The 19,498-nt window shown below is 44.3% G+C and overlaps 2 protein-coding genes across 5 annotated transcripts; one reads left to right on the top strand and one right to left on the bottom strand.

Moving 5' to 3' along the window:
* Positions 1-853: 853 nt before the first annotated feature.
* On the bottom strand, positions 854-13,243 carry Atpaf1 (ATP synthase mitochondrial F1 complex assembly factor 1). The gene is made up of 6 exons (XM_059254733.1): positions 12,710-13,243; positions 9,879-9,987; positions 7,624-7,674; positions 6,943-7,005; positions 2,525-2,575; positions 854-931 (listed from the first exon to the last, which is right to left on the bottom strand). Exons 1-6 carry the CDS (start codon positions 13,033-13,035, stop codon positions 869-871), a joined length of 663 nt encoding a protein of 220 aa, XP_059110716.1. The 5' UTR covers positions 13,036-13,243; the 3' UTR covers positions 854-868.
* Tex38 (testis expressed 38) lies at positions 13,090-18,704 on the top strand. Of its 4 annotated transcripts, XM_059254735.1 has the most exons (3): positions 13,090-13,431; positions 15,237-15,333; positions 17,962-18,704. In XM_059254735.1, the coding sequence occupies exons 2-3, from the start codon at positions 15,318-15,320 to the stop codon at positions 18,564-18,566; spliced, it is 621 nt and encodes a 206-aa protein (XP_059110718.1). In that variant the 5' UTR covers positions 13,090-13,431; positions 15,237-15,317; the 3' UTR covers positions 18,567-18,704. The 4 variants fall into 4 exon arrangements, with proteins under 4 accessions (XP_059110718.1, XP_059110719.1, XP_059110717.1 ...); XM_059254736.1 differs by lacking the exons at positions 13,090-13,431; positions 15,237-15,333 and adding an exon at positions 15,884-16,316; XM_059254734.1 differs by lacking the exons at positions 13,090-13,431; positions 15,237-15,333 and adding an exon at positions 17,456-17,588.
* Positions 18,705-19,498: the final 794 nt, after the last annotated feature.

Below are 19,498 nucleotides of genomic sequence, written 5' to 3'. Positions count from 1 at the left end.
TCTTCAATGTTTGGCTAATGTTTGGCTTTTTAATTTTCCCTCCCTCCCTCCCCCTCCTCCCCTCCCTCCCTCCCTTCCTTGCTCCCTTCTTTCCTTTCCTTTCCTTTCCTTTCCTTTCCTTTCCTTTCCTTTCCTTCCTTTTCCTTTCCTTTCCTTTCCTTTCCTTTCCTTTCCTTTCCTTTCCTTTCCTTTCCTTTCCTTTCCTTTCTTTTCTCTTTCCTTTCCTTTCCTTTCCTTTCCTTTCCTTTCCTTTCCTTTCCTTTCCTTTCCTTTCCTTTCCTTTCCTTTCCTTTCCTTTCCTTTCCTTTCCTTTTCTCTTGCCTCCTCCCTTTTTGTAAAAGACAATTTTTCATGGATCCCAGGCTGGCCTCAAACTCATATACAGCCAAGCATGACCTGACTCCTGATTTTCCTGCCTCTATCTCTCAAGTATTTGGATTAGGTATATGCCACCACACCAGTCAATGGGGTGCTGGTGACTGAACCTGGGGTTTTGTGCATGCTGGGAGAAGTAACCTACCAACTGACTTATATCCCTATCCCATAATGCTTGACTTTAAAAACTTTTCTTAAATTATGAAATTAATTATGTGATAGCATAACAAACACAGCATATTTCTCAACCCATCTAAGAAGGAAAGCATCAGAGATGAAATATGAGAGCTGACATTTAGCAATATTGCTACCCAACACACAAACATGATATATATTTCCAGTTTACTTAGGTATTCTTTATTTTCTGCAAGCAATGTTTGAGAAAAACCCTAGCACCTTTGTTAATAGAGCATTATGTTATGAGAAGGACTGGTTTGAAATCAACTATTTGGTAGCATTTATAAGCAATTCTTATAATTTTCCACATAAATAATTACCACAGACTTACAGTTGGGCAGGACTGAGCCCGGTTCCAGATCAAATCAAACTTTTCTTTCTGCAAATTAGAAAAGATTAAAATTAGCTCACAAATAGGAAAACATGAAAAGTCACAATCAACTGAATTTTCCAAAACTGAATTCTAGAACTATATTATAGCTGAAACAGGCTTTTAAATTCCATCATTTACAAATCACTCTTATGAGAAAAAGACAGGAAAAACGAGATGCATGCTTTGCTGCTCATTGCTACAAATTATGTATGAAGATGAAGTGTTCTGATGCTTCAAAGTCTCCAAGGAGCCAGGTGAATCCAAGGGAGACTTGAAAAGGCCTGTTTAAACAGTGAATTGGTATGAATGGTCTAAAACACAATGATAAGTACAGACTGTTTAGACTGTGGAGCTCATGAAGGTAAGAGTATCTATGTGTAACCAACTGGTTCAGGCCCTCTGAGTGGGTGAGACAGTTGATTGGCCTGATCTGTTTGGGAGGCATCCAGGCACTGGCACTGGGTCCTGTGCTCATTGCATGAGTCGGCTGTTTGAAACCTGGGGCCTATGCAGGATCGCTTGGCTCGGCCTGGGAGGAGGGGACTGGACCTACCTGGACTGAGTCTACCAGGTTGATCTCAGTCCGTGGGGAAGGCTTTGCCCTGGAGGAGGTGGGAATGGGGGGTGGGCTGGGGGGAAGGTGAGGGGGGCGGGAGGGGGGAGAACAAGGGAATCCATGGCTGATATGTAGAACTGAATTGTATTACAAAATAAAAATAAAAAAAAAATTAAAAAAGAAACAAACAAACAAACAAACAAAAAAGAGTATCTATGTGTAAGAGGTTAAAAAACAAAGGACAGGGATTTCTTCATAACCAAAAGGCCTGGCTTTTCCTTCTGTATGCATTTTTCCTCCTTAATCTCATACTTATGTAAGTTGAGAACATAACTGTTCTTCAGTGTACTTTAAGGTAAGATATAATCTTTTTCTTTTTTTCACTTGCTATATAGACAAGGCTGGTCTTGAACTCGGAGACCTGCCTGCTTCTGCTTCTATCTCTCAAGCACTGGGATCAAAGGTGTGCGCCATCATGCCTGGTCTAGAGTAAGATATAATCTTAACTAGAGAAGACAGTTGTATCCTGTCTTGGTCATAGACCTTAATGGTAAGGCAATGGCCAGTGATCACTTCTAAGACAATTTCAAGAACGTAAAACCAAGAAAATGCCACTTGCTAAGGGGAAAAGCTGGAGAATGGCCAGGAAGGAGCTCCAGGTCAGCTCAGGCATCTACCATTTACAGACAAGAAGGGAAGAAAGCTATGCTGGAGGTAGTGTCTTGAATCCCAGCAGTTTGGCTGGAAAATGAAAGGCAATAAAATGCATCTGGAAATCAGTCAGAAACATGAACTTACACTAGCCTCCCTGGTTAGAGCCTTGGAAACATTTCTAAACCAGAAAGAGGGAAAGCAAAAGTGATAAATAAACCATATGAAGCTTCCAATCTCTGGTGCTTAGGGCATAATAAAAACCCTGAGAGCTGTAAAGTCTAAGTTCTCAAGATGTCATAAACACAGGAAAAGTAAAGGCAACTGCCTGAGAGGGCTAGAGCGCTGACCTTCATGCTGCAACACTTCCACCGCCCCTCCAAATTACTTACAGGAATAACTGCGTAGACTGTGTCTTTTGCTGAAAAATACTGCTGCCAAATCTGCAATAAATAAAGTATCTGTGACATATGGGTAATCCTTTCAAGTATGCCAAGAAATAGTGATAGCTTTCATTCTCAGAGTATTATTCTATCTGATAACAGGGAGGAAAACTCCACTGCAACGTTTTTACAACTAGCATATGATTATAAAAAATTTAGTGACACACGCTTTTCTGAAAGATTAAACTCTTAATTCTTTAAAACTGTCTTCCTAAGATTCATTTTTTAAATGTATATGTCTGTGTATATAACACTCTTTAGATGCTCTTGGAGACCAGAAGGGGTGTTGGATCCCATGGAGCTGGAGTTCAAGGCAGTTGTGAGCCATCTGATGTGGGTGCTGGAAACTTGAACACAGGTGCTCTAAAGAGCAGAAAGTGCTTCTCACTTCTGGGTCACTTGTCCAGACCCCAAACTGTACCCCTTAATAATAAACTCTGGGGGCTGGAGAGATGGGTCAGTGGCTGACAGCATCTACTGCTCTTGAAGAGAATCTGAGTTTGGTTCTTAGCATTCATCAGGCAGCTCATGACTGCCTGAAAGTCCAGTGCCAGGAGACCAGTGGGATCCCATACCTCTGGTCTCTGCAGGCTCCTGCACTCATGTGCACATATTCCCATACAAACAGACAACTGCAGAGAATAAAAGGGGCTGGAGAGATGGCTCAGCAGTTAAGAGCACTGGCTGCTCTTGCAGAAAACCCAGGTTCAATTTCTATTGTCCATATGGCAGCTAACAGTCATATGTAACTTCAGTTCCAGGGGATCTGACACTCTTTTGGCCTCCACAGGTACTGCATGCAGATGGTGCACAGACATACATGCAGGTAAAACACATATACACATAAAAAAATAGTAATAACATTTAAAAAAAATACCTCTGTCAAAGAAATTGCCTCTATGACTTTTGAAATAATTGTTCTCAGGATCTATCTCGTTGGTGATAGGTTTTTCACAGGTTCTTTATCCCCTCCCTAAACCCATACCACCTCAGCCAACTATAGGCCTTCTCAGAGATCAATGACATGAGCCATTCAGAGTTTAGGGTCTGCAGCCAGTGACCTGGGATGCAAATCCTAGCCCTGATAATTTACTAGCTATTCCACCTTGGGCAAATCGCTGAAACTTCTTAAATAACATCAATAAAACAGCAGTGACGCCAACCTCACGGGACTGTTAGGAAGACTAACTGAGCTAACAGAACTCTGAGACTGGCAGAACAGACACGAAAAATCATGTTAGCTTTTACTGCTATATTCTAGGCAGCTCTTAAAATTCTGCTTCCAGAAAGTCCTACATACCAGGAGCAGATAGGGCCTGCTGGTCTAGGGCCTACTAGAGTACAGAGCAGTCACAAGTCCTCTCTCTCTGCCTGGCATCAAAGAACACAGAGGGTACAGCTGACTTTCATGATGCAAATACCCCAAAGTAGTGAATAGGTTTACAGAGTACAAAATTAGAAAACAGGGAAAAGGAAAAAGTCCTGTTTTATAAACTAAAAGAATTATTTTGGTGTCTTCCTAATCTTTCTTAGGAATATGTTTTTACAATATATTACACAGATATAGTACATGCAATATTATCCCTTAACACATCATATGCATGTTCTGTGTTTGCACTTTTTACTCCTATTATTTTTATTATTTCCCATGGCTTTTCATGTAATTGGTCCTTACTGGAAAGCTTTCTTTTTCCCATCTCTGACTTCCTCCCCCACCTTCTTCCTAACACTCAAGGCTAAGTTTATATGCTCTTCTCCTCCTGTAGTTTTCCTTCATCATTTCAGTCAGAAGTTTCCCTATGAAATGTCTTTGCACTTCTTATCTCTCTAAAGATTGTGCTGGCTAGTTTGACAGAAGAGAGAGTCATCTGAGGACAGGGAACCTTAGTTGACAAAATGCTTCCACCAGACTGGCCTGTGGACAAGCCTACGGTGCATTTCCTAATTAAAAGTTATTTTATTTTATGTATATGACCCGTTGTGCCTGCATACACGTATGTGTACTGTGTTTGTGCCTGGCTCCTAAGAAAGTCAGAAGAGAGTGTTGGATCCCTTAGAACTGGAATTATAGATGGCTGTGACCTACCATGGGGATCAAACCTAGGTCCTCTGCAAGAGCAATAAGTGCTCTGAACTGCTGAGCCAACCCTCCAGCATTTTCTTAATTAATGATTGATGTGGAAGGATTCAGCCTATTGTGGATTGTGCCATCCCACAGCAGGTAGTCCTGAGACATATAAGAAAACAGGCTGGGGGTTGGAGATTTAGCTCAGTGGTAGAGCGCTTGCCTAGCAAGCACAAGGCCCTGGGTTCGGTCCTCAGCTCTGGAAACAAACAAACAAACAAACAAAAAAGACAAAATAACAAGAAAACAGGCTGAGCAAGCCTATGAGCAGCACTTTTCCATGGCCAATGCATTACCTCCTGCCTCTAGGTTACTGCCATTTTGAGTTCCCTCCCTGACCTCCCTGAATGACAGACTACAGACTGTAAGCTGAAATAAACACTTTCCTCCCCAAGTTGCTTTTGGTCACAGTGTCTTACTGTAGTAATAGAAAATTAACACAAATATGCTAGTCTATAATATGGTCATTAGCATATGAATGCATCTCCTCTACTGGTTTGCAAGCCCTCTGTAGGCAGGATATCTGCCTGTGCTGTCACCAATGGCCTGCCATCCAACAGTGTCAGGTGACTGTGATGCTGGGTTATAGCTTGGTGGCAGAGCACTTGCTTACCATGCATGAGGTCTTGGTTCAGTTCCCAGTACTGCTGGGGGATGAGGGTGGGGAGAGTTGCAAAGGGAGGGAATTTGGCTTATACCAGGGCATCTTAAAGTTTTTCCACTTACGACTTTGTTTTTGCCTGAGAAATTTGAATATCGGAATATGCAATTTAAAATAGGTGTACAAATCAAACATTTACTCATAATAAATCATAAAGAAATATTCTTTCACATACATATAATTATATACTATTGAGAGAGATGTGCTTATTTTTAATCAAAGAACTGAATCTTGGCTGGAATTTGATATTGTAAGATGTAAATAATCCTCGATATTTTTAGAAGTGATTGATTTTTTTTAAATTTATAATTGCCAATGTTAAGAACATAGCTTTGCATAAATATTTATTTCTTAACCCCATATCTTTAAATTGGGAATAACAGAATCTACTTCCTAGGGTAGACATTAGAATTAAATGGAAAACTAGCAGTGAAACACCAAGCATAATGCCTGCCTGTCTTTATTACCCCTTTCATTACTACATTGTTAATTAGCACATACACCTAATATAACTCAGGGAAGTATACAGAATGCTCAAATAGTTTCAGACAGGCTAGAGAGAAAAGAATTTTAGATATAAAAAAATAATAAACACCAGGCGGTGGTTGGTACGTGCCTTTAATTCCAGCCCTCGGGAGGCAGAGGCAGGCAGATCTCTGAGTTTGAAGCCATCCTGGTCTACAGAGTGAGTCCTAGAACAGTCAGGGCTACATGGAGAAACCTTGCCTCAAGGGGAAAAAAAAACCCCAAAAGCAAACAAACAACCTAGCAATGCAAACTAAGGTACATAGACTGATCAGACAGGCAGGAGGGATCAGAATGCTTTCAAGGGAGATGTTCAGGACGCTTCTATAGAAGGTCCTTAGGTCACAGTGCTAAGGAAGTGAATACAGGGTTAGGGGAGGAGTTGTCACTGGATATCTGCAAACAAGTTCCCAACATAGTATTTTTTCATTTATTTTAAAACATAGCTATAGCACTTACTCTGTGCCAGGACTGCCTCACAAATGTTAATTCATTTAATTCTCAAATAGCTCAAGAAGTAGGTGTACAGCTGTTATCACTTCACAGCGGGGAAACTGAGGCCCTGAAAAATTAACTTGTCTGGTCAAATGTGGCAGAGTGGCAGAGCTAGGACTTAAAAAAAAAATGGCAGCTTGTTTTGGAAGTCTCTGTTCTAACCAGCACACCTCTGCAAGGCAAGTAGAACCTTAAGCACACTCAGCCAAGGGAACGTCAAGGAGAGCTCCTTGCAGCCATGCTCACCACGACCTGCCAGCACCACACCAGGGAGCCTGTTTGGAAAGGTAGGACAGGGATGCAGGTATGGAGTTCTGAGGATTTAAAACAGTACATGGGCAACGGGACAAAAAAGAGGGAAAACCGAAGTTGATTAGCCATATCAAAGCAAGACAAAGAAAGACACATTTCTCGTGTCACTGCTATTTATGTGACTCATCACTTTTGCCCCTTGTGACTATTTTTCATTTGGGACAGAAAAAGATGTCAGAAAGATGTATGACCTTTTCTGGTCTCAGACTTGGTTCACAGGGAGTATACCTACTCATTTTCATTCATTACCTGTTTTATTTCCTCTGCAGTTTTGTCTCTCACCATCTCAATGTTAAAGATTGAACTGAGAGTCTTGAAAGAAGAAATAGCAATTAACATTTACAATTAACAACAACCCCAGCTGAATTCCGTCTAAAGCCTTGTAGAACAGAATGTCAGCCCAGTGAAGCAGACCTTAGTAGGTACAGAATAAGCACTCAACACTCACATGCTCAGAGAACGCGAGTCTCCGCTCCCACACAGACCTTCACAGTTCTATTCCTGGGGAGTATCTATTAGGTCATCAAGCACTCCCCAAATGTTTCAGTCTCACCAGTGAGTCCTGCAGCCCTTTGCGGCTGGTAAAAAAGGAGAAACCCCGGCTGCTGTTCTACCAGGGAGCTCCCTATCTGCACAATAAAGTACAGACTACATATGGTGCTTTGATTTTGAAAGTTACTTTCTATAGAAAGGAGTGCACTCCATTTCCTTCAAATTTCTTGTAGCATCCTTGGACCCATACTGAAGCTGGGGGTCATGTCAAGGACACAAAAATCTACAGAAATATTCTCATCTCTACTGTTGGGAAAAAAATCACCTTATACAAAAAAGATCACTGAGCACAATAAATATGTTCAAATTTGCAGCCTCTTATTATAGATGTCCCATATGACTTCAGACTTGGATTTCTATATTTAATTAGAAACCTACCTTGTCCTTAGTGAATCCTTTGCTCACAGGCTGTTTCCCTGAGGCATCTGTCTGAAATACATGATGAGACAGGCTATTAAACTACACTTTCCTCATAAAAAAAAAAAAAAAAGAAAAGAAAAGAAAAAAAAAGGAAAAAGAAAACCAAGTCATGGAAGTTGTCAATCTCACTACGTAATTCTGTACCTGAGAATTCACTTCTATCCACTCTTTACAACACTGTACATGCTACTCTAAAAGTTATTGTTTATGGACAATTTTCCTTCTGCTAAGATGCTGAGATGCAGAGATGAGAAAGAGTTTGTAGTAATCACTGAATCCCCTTACAGGAAGTTCATTCTACACCTGCCACTATGAAGGAGTGTGAAGGAACATGAAGGATTCCTTCCCAATTTGTTCTTTTTGGACTTTCTGTGCTTGGCGCTCTGACCTATTCCACACCATCCACAGATCAGGTGAGAAATGGAGAGATGTATTTCTAGAACTGATAGCACTTCTAGTGGTAGGGGTCAGCACACTAGAGTCCTGTTGAGTTCTCAGTTTCTCTATTAATTAGACTTCTTGTGATGGTTAATATTCCTGTTACGCTGACTGGATTGAAAAGTGCCTGGGGGATGTGTAAAGTGTACCTCTGGGTAAGTCTGTGATGGCACTTCCAATGATGAGTAGGTCATGAGGGCTCTGACCTAATGAATGGATTAATCTGTTGCTGGATTCATACTATTATGATATTGGAAAGTGATGAAAGGTAGGATGTGGGGCTTATCTGGAGGAAGATGTCATTAGGGGCATGTCCTTAGGGGCTTTATCTTATCCTGGTCTCTTCTTATAGTTCCTTGTCTCTGCTTCCTGAGCCCACACCCTATTTGACCTGTACTGACATGTCTGAAACCATGTCCCCAAATCAATCCTTCCTCATTAAGGTTATTTCCATCACAGAAACATGGTAACAACTAATACACTTCCTCTCTGAAAGGGCCAGAAACAACTGAAAGTAGCTCCAACCTAGCTAAAGTCTCTCCTGAATTCGTTCCATGCATTTCCCAGCTTAGAAGTTTTCAAATTATATGTTGCAAAATCAGTTCAGTGGATTGTCATCACAATTTTTTGGAAAATGAAAAATAAGAATGCACTCCCTAGGCATGATGGCTCACACCTGCAATCTGAACACATGGGGGGCTGAGGTGGGAGGATGACTGAGAGCTCCAGAGTTATTAATAAGTTCCAGACGAGACTGGTTTACAGAATGAGAACCAGCCTAAAGATAGAAAAGGAATGTATTACATATCACTGGTCCATAAAAAATGTGTATGCTGTAACATATATGTGTATTCTAAGTAGCAATGTAAATATATTTCCTACTGTGGGTTATGGTCAAAGAGTTTGGCAAGCCTTGTCCTAGGTTATTATACACATAGCTACCCACATGCTTTCTCCAGCTTTGACTGCTCAAGGATCACAGCGACCAATGATACATTAAGTTCTTTTTAAGGCCAGGGACTGAGCTGATGATACCAGTTCATTCAGTCCTTAGCATGATTCTGTGAGGTAGGTATTATTACTATTTTGAATTCACAAATAGGCAAAACTGAGGCTCAGAGAACTTATATAATTTGTCCATAATTACCTAGCTGGCAGCTGAAAGCTCTGATTCAGTCCCTGGCATGTGGATCCAGAGCCTGTCTTCTTAGCAGGTAAGTTACCTTATCTCTACTTCTTAAACTCAATTGCCTCTGCAGTCATGTGTACATACTTGCATGCATACACACCTATACATAACAACAAATAAAAAAAAAAAAAAAAAGAATCTTGCTCGGTGTGGTGGTGCACAACTTTAATTCCAGCTCCCAGAAAGCAGAGACAAGAGAATCTATGTGAGTTCAAAGTCAGCCTTGTTTACATGGCAAGTTCCAGGCCAGCCAGTGATAGACAGTGAGACCCTATCTTTAAACCCCGGACCTCCACTGTAAACATTTCCCTGCTTCCTATAGCCCAGTGCCATGTGTACACTGATTTGATCACTAGACTGCATTCCCTGTGAGCAGGGACCATCTTTCCATTCCTCTACATTCCATCATGACTACAGGATCTTGCCCAGAAAGAACAGGATATACATTTATTGATGGAGAATGAGTAAAGATCAGATGTTCAGGTTACCACCATCTCATCCATCAATGAGATCACTTCAAGGGTAAGGGCTGGGAGGAATGCTAGTAAACATATAATACACACAAAAAGGACCAGGCAGGCCTTACCTTCTGCTCCACACATTTGATAAAATCACTTTGTTTGGAGTGCCCCACTGGTTGCTTCCGAAACTCACTGCGCTTCTCCAGGCGGGACTCAAAGGCAGCTGGGTCAGACCTGACCAAAGGTAAATCAAAGGGTAAAGCACCTAGGCCTTTCTGGATTTTGAAAGAACAAGGCATCATAGGCCATGTCCACAAAGGAAGGACACAGGCATTATGAGGTTGTAGGGTTTGCTTTTAGTTGTTAAGAACTGGGTATAAGCCTGGAAGTCAAGAAAGTGGAAAGCAAAGCCAGCTGGTCAACTACAGTTAGGCCTCAAGGGATCAGTACATTTCTTATCGCTTGCAAGTTATTCCCAGGTGATGCAGGGCTTGGTTTCTCAGGTACTTAAAACATTATAGATATTAGGCTACTCGAGATAAAGAATACTTTGAAGTCATATTGCTGGGTCAGCTCTGCAGGCAGGAATCCTGTAGCACGCCTACTAGGTGTTATGCTTTTACTTGAATATATCTAATTCTTGGTGTCTCCCTCTATCCCCACCCTCAATCCTGGGCTCCAAGTGGGTGCTTTGGGAGAAGAGTTAGTACCCGAGTATCTCCCTGACTTATCCTCCAAAGAACCTGCAGACAGAACATCAGAAATTCATCTTTTATCTTAAAACAGGGATGTTCTTCTGGCTTGAAAGCTAGGCTGGGGCTGCTGTCATTATTAGGAATACGTCAGAATGTGTAGCTGACCATGAGATGTTTGACTTTGTATGCTGAGATGAAAACATTATCCCAGCTACTTCGCTGGGAGACACACAATACCATGGGTGAGGAGACAAAGACATCTTGTTTAACCTTTTGGTAGACGTTCATAGTCAAGACATTATAGGGTACCCCCTACTCCATTTGGATGTGACATCAAATGTCACTGTTTTCATTACTGCGTAGATGGAAGGACTGGGTAAGCCCGGCTAGCAGCCACAGATGTACCTGAGCTTGCCACGGTCAATGCATAGTGAGCACAGGGGCACCCTGGGCAGCAGAGCTCTTCCTAGGCTCCAGGGACACAGAAAATAGCTAAGACACTGTCCTTACTTGAAACTTACTATCTAGTTGGAGATATGTAAATATGTACATGAGCACGACTGATAATTATAGCAAAAATGTGCTCAAACTTCCCTAAATGATTGAGGGGGGTCTCATGACTGTACTTTTGACTGTGATGTTGTCTCCTATATTTGGAACACTTCCCCTCCCTCCAATTATTTTAGAGCTAGACCTAGACCATACTATTTGAAGTTTTGATACTAGATCAGGCTAGACAGACTGGCAGGAACTGGGGTGTGAAAGCTTTATGTGGAACACTAAGCAGTTTGGACACTGTGCAGAATTCAATGGGACACTTTCTGAGATATCAACATGTATAAATATTGGTGGGAATGACCTAGAGGAAGGAAAGAAACCTTCCTCATTATGGGCTCTTGAGAAAGCGTGAATGGAACCGCTAAGTATTCAGAGTGCAAGTAGACATCCCTTTGGAGATGCTTGTGGGTAAAAGGGATCAGAGAGAAATGGGTGGAGAGAACTGTAGGTCAAAAAACTATTTTAAAATGACAAATATTAGCCGGGCGGTGGTGGCGCATGCCTTTAATCCCAGCACTCGGGAGGCAGAGCCAGGCGGATCTCTGTGAGTTCGAGTCCAGCCTGGTCTACAGAGTGAGATCCTGGACAGGCACCAAAACTACACAGAGAAACCCTGTCTCGAAAAAACAAAACAAAACAAAGACAAATATTTGAGACTATCTAATGTTTGAAGGAAAGAAAAGTACCCATTCATTTGTTCCACCATTGCTTCAAAAAGTGTGAAAGATCATTATGTTCATGGTAAAGTGGACGGGTGGAGGGTTCCAAGACTAGAAGTGGTGAACACTAGTTAGAGGACGATGTTGTCCTAGTGAAGATGAAGACGAAATTAAGCGAGTGGAATTAAAATGAGACAAAACGCAGAGAATTCACAGCCCTTAATGTCTGTTTCCTTTCATAATTGCCTTCCTGTACCACCAAACTCTCAAAACCCCTTTCCATTTTTGACCTTCAACTCTTCCACTTGGAACAAGGCACCCACTATACCTACCTTAACAGCCATGACCCTACCATACTTATCCCCCTCAGTGCTGGAGATGGAACTCAAGGCCCTGTGCATAGTAAGCAAGTGCTCTTCCACTAAGGTACACCCCTCCATCTCTAGGTTTTACCTTCTGGAAGTTGAAACATTAGGAAGCCTGGTTTCCGTCTGACAAATCCTAACCAACCGTGTGACCTCCAGCAAGCCTCTACCTCTCTCCAGACCGCCTCGCCTCCATTACCTTAATGAAAGGGTTCAACGGGCGATCCAAATGTAACGCTGAGTCTTTGCAGCACTTTTCTCACTCCATGCAGTCAGGGCCCTAAGCTGGGAGCCTGGGAACCTGATCTCTTGGTCAGGCATCTGCTGATTCAACATGTGACCTTGAGCAAATCAAGTGCCTTTTCTGAAGGCTTCATTTTCACATTTCTACATAGGGGACAACTCCTGGAGCGGTCTTCCTCATAAGGGCTTTAAAGAGTTCACCTGAGCGTTTTGAGAACTAAGCACAAGCTGTGGGAAGATCCAAAGGCCCTGCAGAGACCAGCGATGTGACCTTAGGCAAGTGACCTGGCCTCTCTGAACTTAGAAACAAACTATTGGTATAGTGGGGACAGTACAAGCCCACCAAGCAGGGTAGTGTAGTAGTAATGCCGGAAGCTCAGCCCGCGCCGCGAGTCCCAACCCCCAACCCCCAACCCCCAGCCGGTCCGGACCGCACCTGCGCAGCTGCTGGATCTTGTCCCGGTAGCGGTCGTAGAAGGGGTTAGCTTCCAGCTCGCTGACCCCACTACCGTCTGCTCCCCCCGAGGGCAGGCCGGAGCCCCGGCGTACCGGGAACACGCGTAGCTGTGCTGGTGACACGAACCCCAACCCCAGGGCGCGGCTGCGCACTGCACACAGCCCCCGGTAGAGGCCGGCCACCTGCAGGACTGCGGGGCACGCTCCACCCGCAGCTGATACCACGGCCGCCATGGCCGCCCGCGCCTCCCCCTCCTCCTCCTCTGGAGCGTCAGCCTCGGCCCCCGGCCCGCGCGCCTGCTCCATCGCCTTCAAGGTCCGTGACGCCGATGCTCCGCCACCGAGGTTCCGCGCGCGCAAGGTTCCGGGTGCCCGAGTGGATAAGGGACAGGGAGGCTAAGGGTTGGTGGCTCTTGTCTCTGCCCACCCGCTCTGTGGGTGTAGTGGTGCGTCTCCTCCTGGGAGTCTGCCGGGATTCACATCCTCCCTCCCGGGACCAGCAGCCTCTGCGCGCCAAGCTTCTTCTGGAAAGCTGACTTGGATCTTCGGGTTCTCACTGGGCTTGCCCCTTTTCTAAATTTACTTGGCACTAGCTGTAACAGTTCCTTTAGCAGCAAAGGATGTTTGAACATCACAGCTGAAGCTTCTCTTTTTTGGTTTCTATTTGCAGAAGGTCCTATTGGCCTTCATAATACCTATGAAGTAGGTATTACCCTCATTTTACAGATGGGAGAGCTAAACTGTCTGCAAATTGTTGAGATGCCAAGTTCCACCTAAGAGCTGAGCTCTTTTTAAAACGCGTTGCCTCTGAAGTCTGGGTTCCTTCTGTTTCCTGGCATGTTTTTTGTTTGTTTTTGTTTTGTTTTGTTTTTCGAGACAGGGTTTCTCTGTGTAGTTTTGGTGCCTGTCCTGGATCTCGCTCTGTAGACCAGGCTGCCAGGAACTCACAGAGATCCACCTGGCTCTGCCTCCTGAGTGCTGGGATTAAAAGCGTGCGCCACCAACGCCTGGTTCCTGGCATGTAATTGAACTACTCTCAGAGATACTAGGAATTGTCCTTGACAAATCTTTATTCAGGCTCTTTTTTCATCCTTAGAATGTGTCGGTCCCCCAAACCCCCAACTAAAATGCCACCATCTTCTTCACCTGCTGAACCAGATATGAGTTTAGAGACAATGACATCATCTCTGTCCCACCTGCTGCCAGCATGAATGTATCCTATGTGAGGGCAGTCCCATGGAAGTCCTTATCTGGGCCTCAGTTGATAGGAACCTCTCCTGAGGCAGGAACAGAGCCTCCAAACTGTTCAATGCAGCCTGTCCTTAGACATCAGACTCCCAATGCTGGAACAACGCAGTGGGTGATTATGAAAGTCTCACTTTGCTCACCTGTACCTGGCTCAGAATTCCTGGGTCAGGTTTCTTGCACGTGTTGTTTTCTCTGCTCAAATACTGCCTCCTCCTCATCTACAACTCAGTTCAAATCTCAGCACTTCAGAGATACCTCTCTTGATGAACCTTCTCACCATTAAAAAAAATTATGTGTTGAGGTTGGGGGAGGCAATTGTACAGCAGTGAGAAGACAGTCTGTGGAACAGGTTCTCTCTTCCTTCTTTCCGTGGGTTCCAGGGATCCAATGCAGTCACCAGGCTCACATGGCAAGTGCCTTTAACCTGCTGAGCCATACCCCTCTTACCCCCCTTTAGAGTCTATATTTACTCTACTTCACCCTGTTATCTCACTCTACCTTTTACAGAAGTTATCATTATCTAACGCTTTAGGTCTGTGGTGGTTTATGGGAGAAATGTCTCCCACAGACTCAGGTATTTGAACACTTACTTGGTTCCCTGTTGGGGGAGGCTGTGAACCTTTAGGAGGTGGAGCCTTGCTGGTGGACGTATATCACAGGGGGGCAGGCTTTGAGAGTTTGTAGGCTTGCCTCACTTCCAGTTATTGCTTTCTGTTCCTGCATATGGAAGGGATGTGATCTCAGCTTCTTGACCCATCTACCTGCTACCATGCCTCCCCTGTCATTACAGACTCTCTTTCTGGAACTGTAAGACAAAAAGATCCTTGTTCTAAAAATTGCCTCAGTCATGGTTTATTTATTTATTTATTTTTGTTGTAGCAACAGAAAAGTAACTAATGCAAGCACCGTATTTTCATAAATCCATGGAGTTTACATTTTAGTAGAAAAAGATAAGTGACAGTGCTTGTATGTAGAAAGAACAAAGGAAGATGAGGGGCACAAATAGGGAGATTGCCCAAGCAAGAGGTCTGAGTGAAACGAGGGACCGATTTATATGGAGACTTGCAGAAACTGACTAGCTAAGGGGAACAGCAAATGCAAATGTGATTATACTATTGTGAAACAGTAAGAGGTTATCCCAGTGGGTGAGGGTACAGAGGGAGAGATGACACTGAGTTGGGTGGTTAAATTGATCAGGGATTTGGAGGCTGTGGTTAAGAACTGGCTTTTAATCTGAGTGAGATGGGATGTTGCCATAGGCTTTGAGCAGAGGAGTACATGGCCTACTCTTCAAAGGATCGTCCTGACTGCTGGAATTTGCTCCAAAATGTGGAGCAAAAATGGAAACTTCCAAGGGTGAGTAATTTTCCTACTTTAAAACCCAAGATTAAGTATAACTTAATAGATAGGCAAGGAAGGATGTCAACCAGACTGTTGGGTACGTGAATCTCAAGTTCTGAGCTATGTTCCAGGCTGGAGGTATGAAGCTGTGAATTATCAGTGTATTTGTGTTCTTTAATGTTATAGATGTGGATAAGTCCACCCAGGAGGGAACGGAGATAGAATGCTAAAGACTAAGCCCTGGAGCATGCTAACACTTAGAGACCAGGAGAAAGAGGAAAACACCAACAAAGGAGGAGCAAAAACGGTGGGCAATAAGGCGGAGCCAAGGGAAAAGGCATTCTGGGAAGAACTCTGTAAATAGTGCCTGCTCTGGTTTGAATCTGAAATGTCCTCAACAAGCTCATGTTTTGGGGACACTTGGCCCCCAGCTGCTGGCACTATTTTGGGAGGCTGTGGAAACTGTGAAGCGGTTGGGCAGAAGAAGATCACAAGGGGCAGGACTTTGATCACAAGGGGCAGGACTTTGAAGGTTATGGCTCAGAGCTTGCCTCTGGCCCTGCACTCAGCTTCCTATTTGCTGCAGTGTAAGCAGTGGTCTTCTGCCACATGTTTCTCTGAGGCTGTGGTGTCCTGCCCACCCACATGGGACCAAGCAACTATGGCCTGAACCCTCTGAACCAGGAGCTAAATGAAACCTTTCCTCTTTACATTGTTTCTGTCTAGTATTTAGGCCATAAAAACAAAAGTAATCAAGTGTGTCTCAAGGCACAATGGGGGACTATAAAAGGAGCAAAACTAAAAGGTAAGAACTCAGGCTAGGACTGGTTGGTATATTGCTGTGGGATTTTTTTTTCTGTATGCTGTGAATATGTGTTGCTCTGATTGGTTGATAAATAAAACTGCATTGGCCTATGGGAGGGCAGGATGGAGCCAGGTGGGAAAATCCGAGAGAGACAGGGAGGAGAAAGGAGAGTGAAGCAAGATGTAAAGTACCGGTAAGCCACAAGCCACGTGGCCAAGTATAGATTTATGGAAATGGGTTAATTTAAGATATAAGAGCTAGCTAGTGAGAAGCCTGAGCCATTAGGCCATATAGTTTGAAAATAATACAAACCTGTGTGTGTTTATTGGGGTCTGAGCGACTGCAGGACCGGGCAGGACACAGGAAAACTTCCAGCTACAGTATATCCTCCTGTGAGTTGATTTAGGCTTAACTCACAAGGCTTTTCTAACTGAGCTATCCATAAATGGATCAAGCTGCCTTAAGTAATAAGCAAGGCTCTGGCTTCAGTAGATGCTGGGGGATTGGTTGCTGGGTAGGTGAGACCTGTCTCCACAGGGCTCAGGGAGTTGAACTAGACAACTCTAAGTCTCTTCTGGGAAGAAAACTGAAAGACTGTTTGCTACATAGCAAGAGGTTGAGCTGAGCCGGGAAAGGTTCTCAGTGGTAAGACGAGAGTAGCAGCTCTCTCAGGGAGGAAGCAGCATGAGCAAAATTCCCAAGGTGGTTAGTGTGTGTGTGTGTGTGTGTGTGTGTGTGTGTGTGTGTGTGTGTGTGTATGTGTGTAGGGGGGATGTCTGTTGGGCTGGCAAGAGTGTGGAGTGTGAAGGATGAGGAGGGGGGTTAGGCTGGAAAAGGATGCAGGACCAGATAGAGGAGAGCTCCCACAGGGCCCGAGAACACCTGCCAGCACTTGCTGAAGGAAGGAAATGAAACAAATAAAAGAGATTGTAAGAGCCAAAGGAGGTGCTCACTACTTGGTTCCTTTGAGCCAGTTTTCTTCTGACAACTTGGGCCAAGATTTGTAGAGGGCAGGCATGCCCAATGCTCTGTGTGTTCTCTGTCCCAATCGGCAGTGGGCAAGGTACCCAGCGGTGTTTCCTTAATCACCAACCGAGTGGTTAGCTCCTTGAGAGTGCCAGGGCCCTTTCCTGGGGGCTCGCTCTCCTGGCTCACTGCAAGGATGAGGGCAGACAGCTCTCCTGGTGGCCCAGTCCTTGGTAGAAGCAGTAGGTAATCGTTTATGAGATGCCACTGCATGGGTCCCTCCCTTCCATTATCAGGACTACCCCACAAACATGGCCCCTGGAATGCCCAGTGGACAGAACCTGGTGACCTTTCCTTTAGAGAACAATGAGGCCTGGGCCTTCTGAGGACTCCTATTGGTGGAGAGATGTGAATTTCCTCTCCCCAGAGCGACAGGCTGGGTGCCAAGGCTGACTGACCTCTATGGATTCTCAAAAGGAGGACCTGAGCCTCCCTGGCAGTAAGTGCACCATCTCTAGTCCCTGCCTCTCACTTTGTGTCCTTAGGCATGGTGACAAATAGTTAGGGAAAATATTTTGCATGGATGGAGGAGTGGTGGCTGCTTGGAGTGCTAAGCAATTAGATGACAGTCTGTTCTAGAGACATACGGACTACTGGAAAGCTGACTTAGCTCTTACCATTTCTAGACCTAGTGTTTCTTCTCTGTAAATAACTAAAATGATCCCTTAAGTAACTTGGAAGTCTAGTGTTGAACAGGAGAACGAGGAGGGAGGGAAGGAATTGAACGAGTAATGGTGATGAGGTCCAGGAGAGGAATGAGAAACAGCTCAGAGCTTACATGAATGCATCAGATTTCTTTCTCACTGCCTTAGTGTGGATCTCCTTGTGCGTTGGATTCCTGGGGCTGTGTTCCTCGCTAATAGGCAGCTGCATTCTCTTTCTGCACTGGAAGAAGAACTTGCAGAGAGAAGAACATGCCCAGCAGTGGGTGGAAGTGATGAGAGCTGCCATGTTCGCCTACAGCCCACTGTTGTACTGGATAAACAAGCGGTGTCACCATGGCATGAATGCAGCCATTAACACTGGCCCTCCCCCTGCTGTCAGCAAGACGGAGACCCAAGTTCAGAATCCAGATTCTTTATGGGAGCTGAATATCTCTGAAGGCGGAAACTATGTTGTGCGAGACAGCAGTCCCAGGGGTGAAGCCTCCGGTCCCTCAAAACATGTTCTGGTGGTCCCCAAACAGCCCCTATCTTCAACAATGCCACAGCCTTGGACTGACTCCTCACCCCCAACTCCCATTTTTCAGGAGGTGCCCTTTACCTTGTCCCTCTGCAACCTACCTCCCATGCTGAACCACTCTGTCTCCTACCCTTTGGCCAACTGCCCTGAAAAGAATGTTCATTTCTCTTCCCTCCCCAAACTGGCCCATGGAACAAACTGCTTTAATGCCAAGCCCTTTGCTTCTGAATTGTAGTCTCCTCTCATTGAGGGAGGGAGCTGCAGGTACCAAGGCTCCTTTTGATGGAAAACAGAGATACCCTCAAGGAGTTGGTTATTGACAAGGAGGTTAGAGCCATCTGGATATTACATCATGAAAGATTAAAAAAAAAAAAAAGGGTCTAAGTCTCTCCTCTATCTCATCTGTTTCTAGATGGGCAATATCTTGAGTATGTGACTGTAGCACTTTGCAAATCAATCTGGTCACGAGTTTCACCGTTGCATGTTCTGGGAACTGGAGTTTAGCATTTGGGGGACTGGACTCAATATTCCTCTATCCAGTATTCAAGCCCAAATGAGTGCCAGGCTCTGACTTAGGCCTCCAGGCACTGCTGTTCAGCAGGATGGGATGGGAAGCACAGCTGCCACAAGAGGACAGTTGTTGAGGGCTGGGTGACCCACACTGGCTATGTCATAGGCCTAACAAATGCCACTACAGTATAGATGGACTGTTATTTGCCATGTATGGATTCTTAGCTGGCTGTCTTTGTCCTTTATTTCTAATATTCCCAAGAACAATGCCAAATGGCTGTTCTTCTGATCCTTCTGTTAGAGATGCAGACTCAGGTTCTCAGCGCATATGCCTTCCTTGTTGCATGGCCAGCTCTCCAGTTCACATTTTCCTGGCATCTAACTTCCTAGTATTTCTACTGTACCCCATGGTATATTTGCTTAGTCATGTCTTGTTAGAACAGTTTGGTTAAAAGCATTAGTGTGTGGGGGTTGTCATTAACCTGACTGGCAGACTGGTTGGTCAGAGCATCTTCTAGAATTACACCTAGTTTGTATCGTATCCTTTCTTTCCTCCTTTTCTCCTATTTTCTTTTTCTTTTCTTTTTTTTTTTTTTTTTTTTGAGATGGGGGCTCACTATGTTCTAGGCTAGCTTGGAACACTTGTGTATGTTAGGC

This window comes from Peromyscus eremicus, chromosome 2, assembly GCF_949786415.1.
Source record: "Peromyscus eremicus chromosome 2, PerEre_H2_v1, whole genome shotgun sequence".
In the NCBI taxonomy this organism is placed as follows: Eukaryota; Metazoa; Chordata; class Mammalia; order Rodentia; family Cricetidae; genus Peromyscus; species Peromyscus eremicus.
Note: the sequence above shows the minus strand (reverse complement) of the source record. Positions and strands in the feature narration are given on the sequence as shown.

Coding starts and splice junctions, on each gene's coding strand:
- Atpaf1 (XM_059254733.1), bottom strand. CDS start 13,035: ATGGAGCAGGCGCGCGGGCCGGGGGCCGAGGCTGACGCTCCAGAGGAG. Junction 9,988..12,709: donor AAGATCCAGCAGCTGCGCAG/GTGCGGTCCGGA, acceptor ACCTTTGGTCAG/GTCTGACCCAGCTGCCTTTG. Junction 932..2,524: donor CAGTCTACGCAGTTATTCCT/GTAAGTAATTTG, acceptor TCTAATTTGCAG/AAAGAAAAGTTTGATTTGAT.
- Tex38 (XM_059254734.1), top strand. CDS start 17,552: ATGGATTCTCAAAAGGAGGACCTGAGCCTCCCTGGCA. Junction 17,589..17,961: donor GGACCTGAGCCTCCCTGGCA/GTAAGTGCACCA, acceptor TCACTGCCTTAG/TGTGGATCTCCTTGTGCGTT.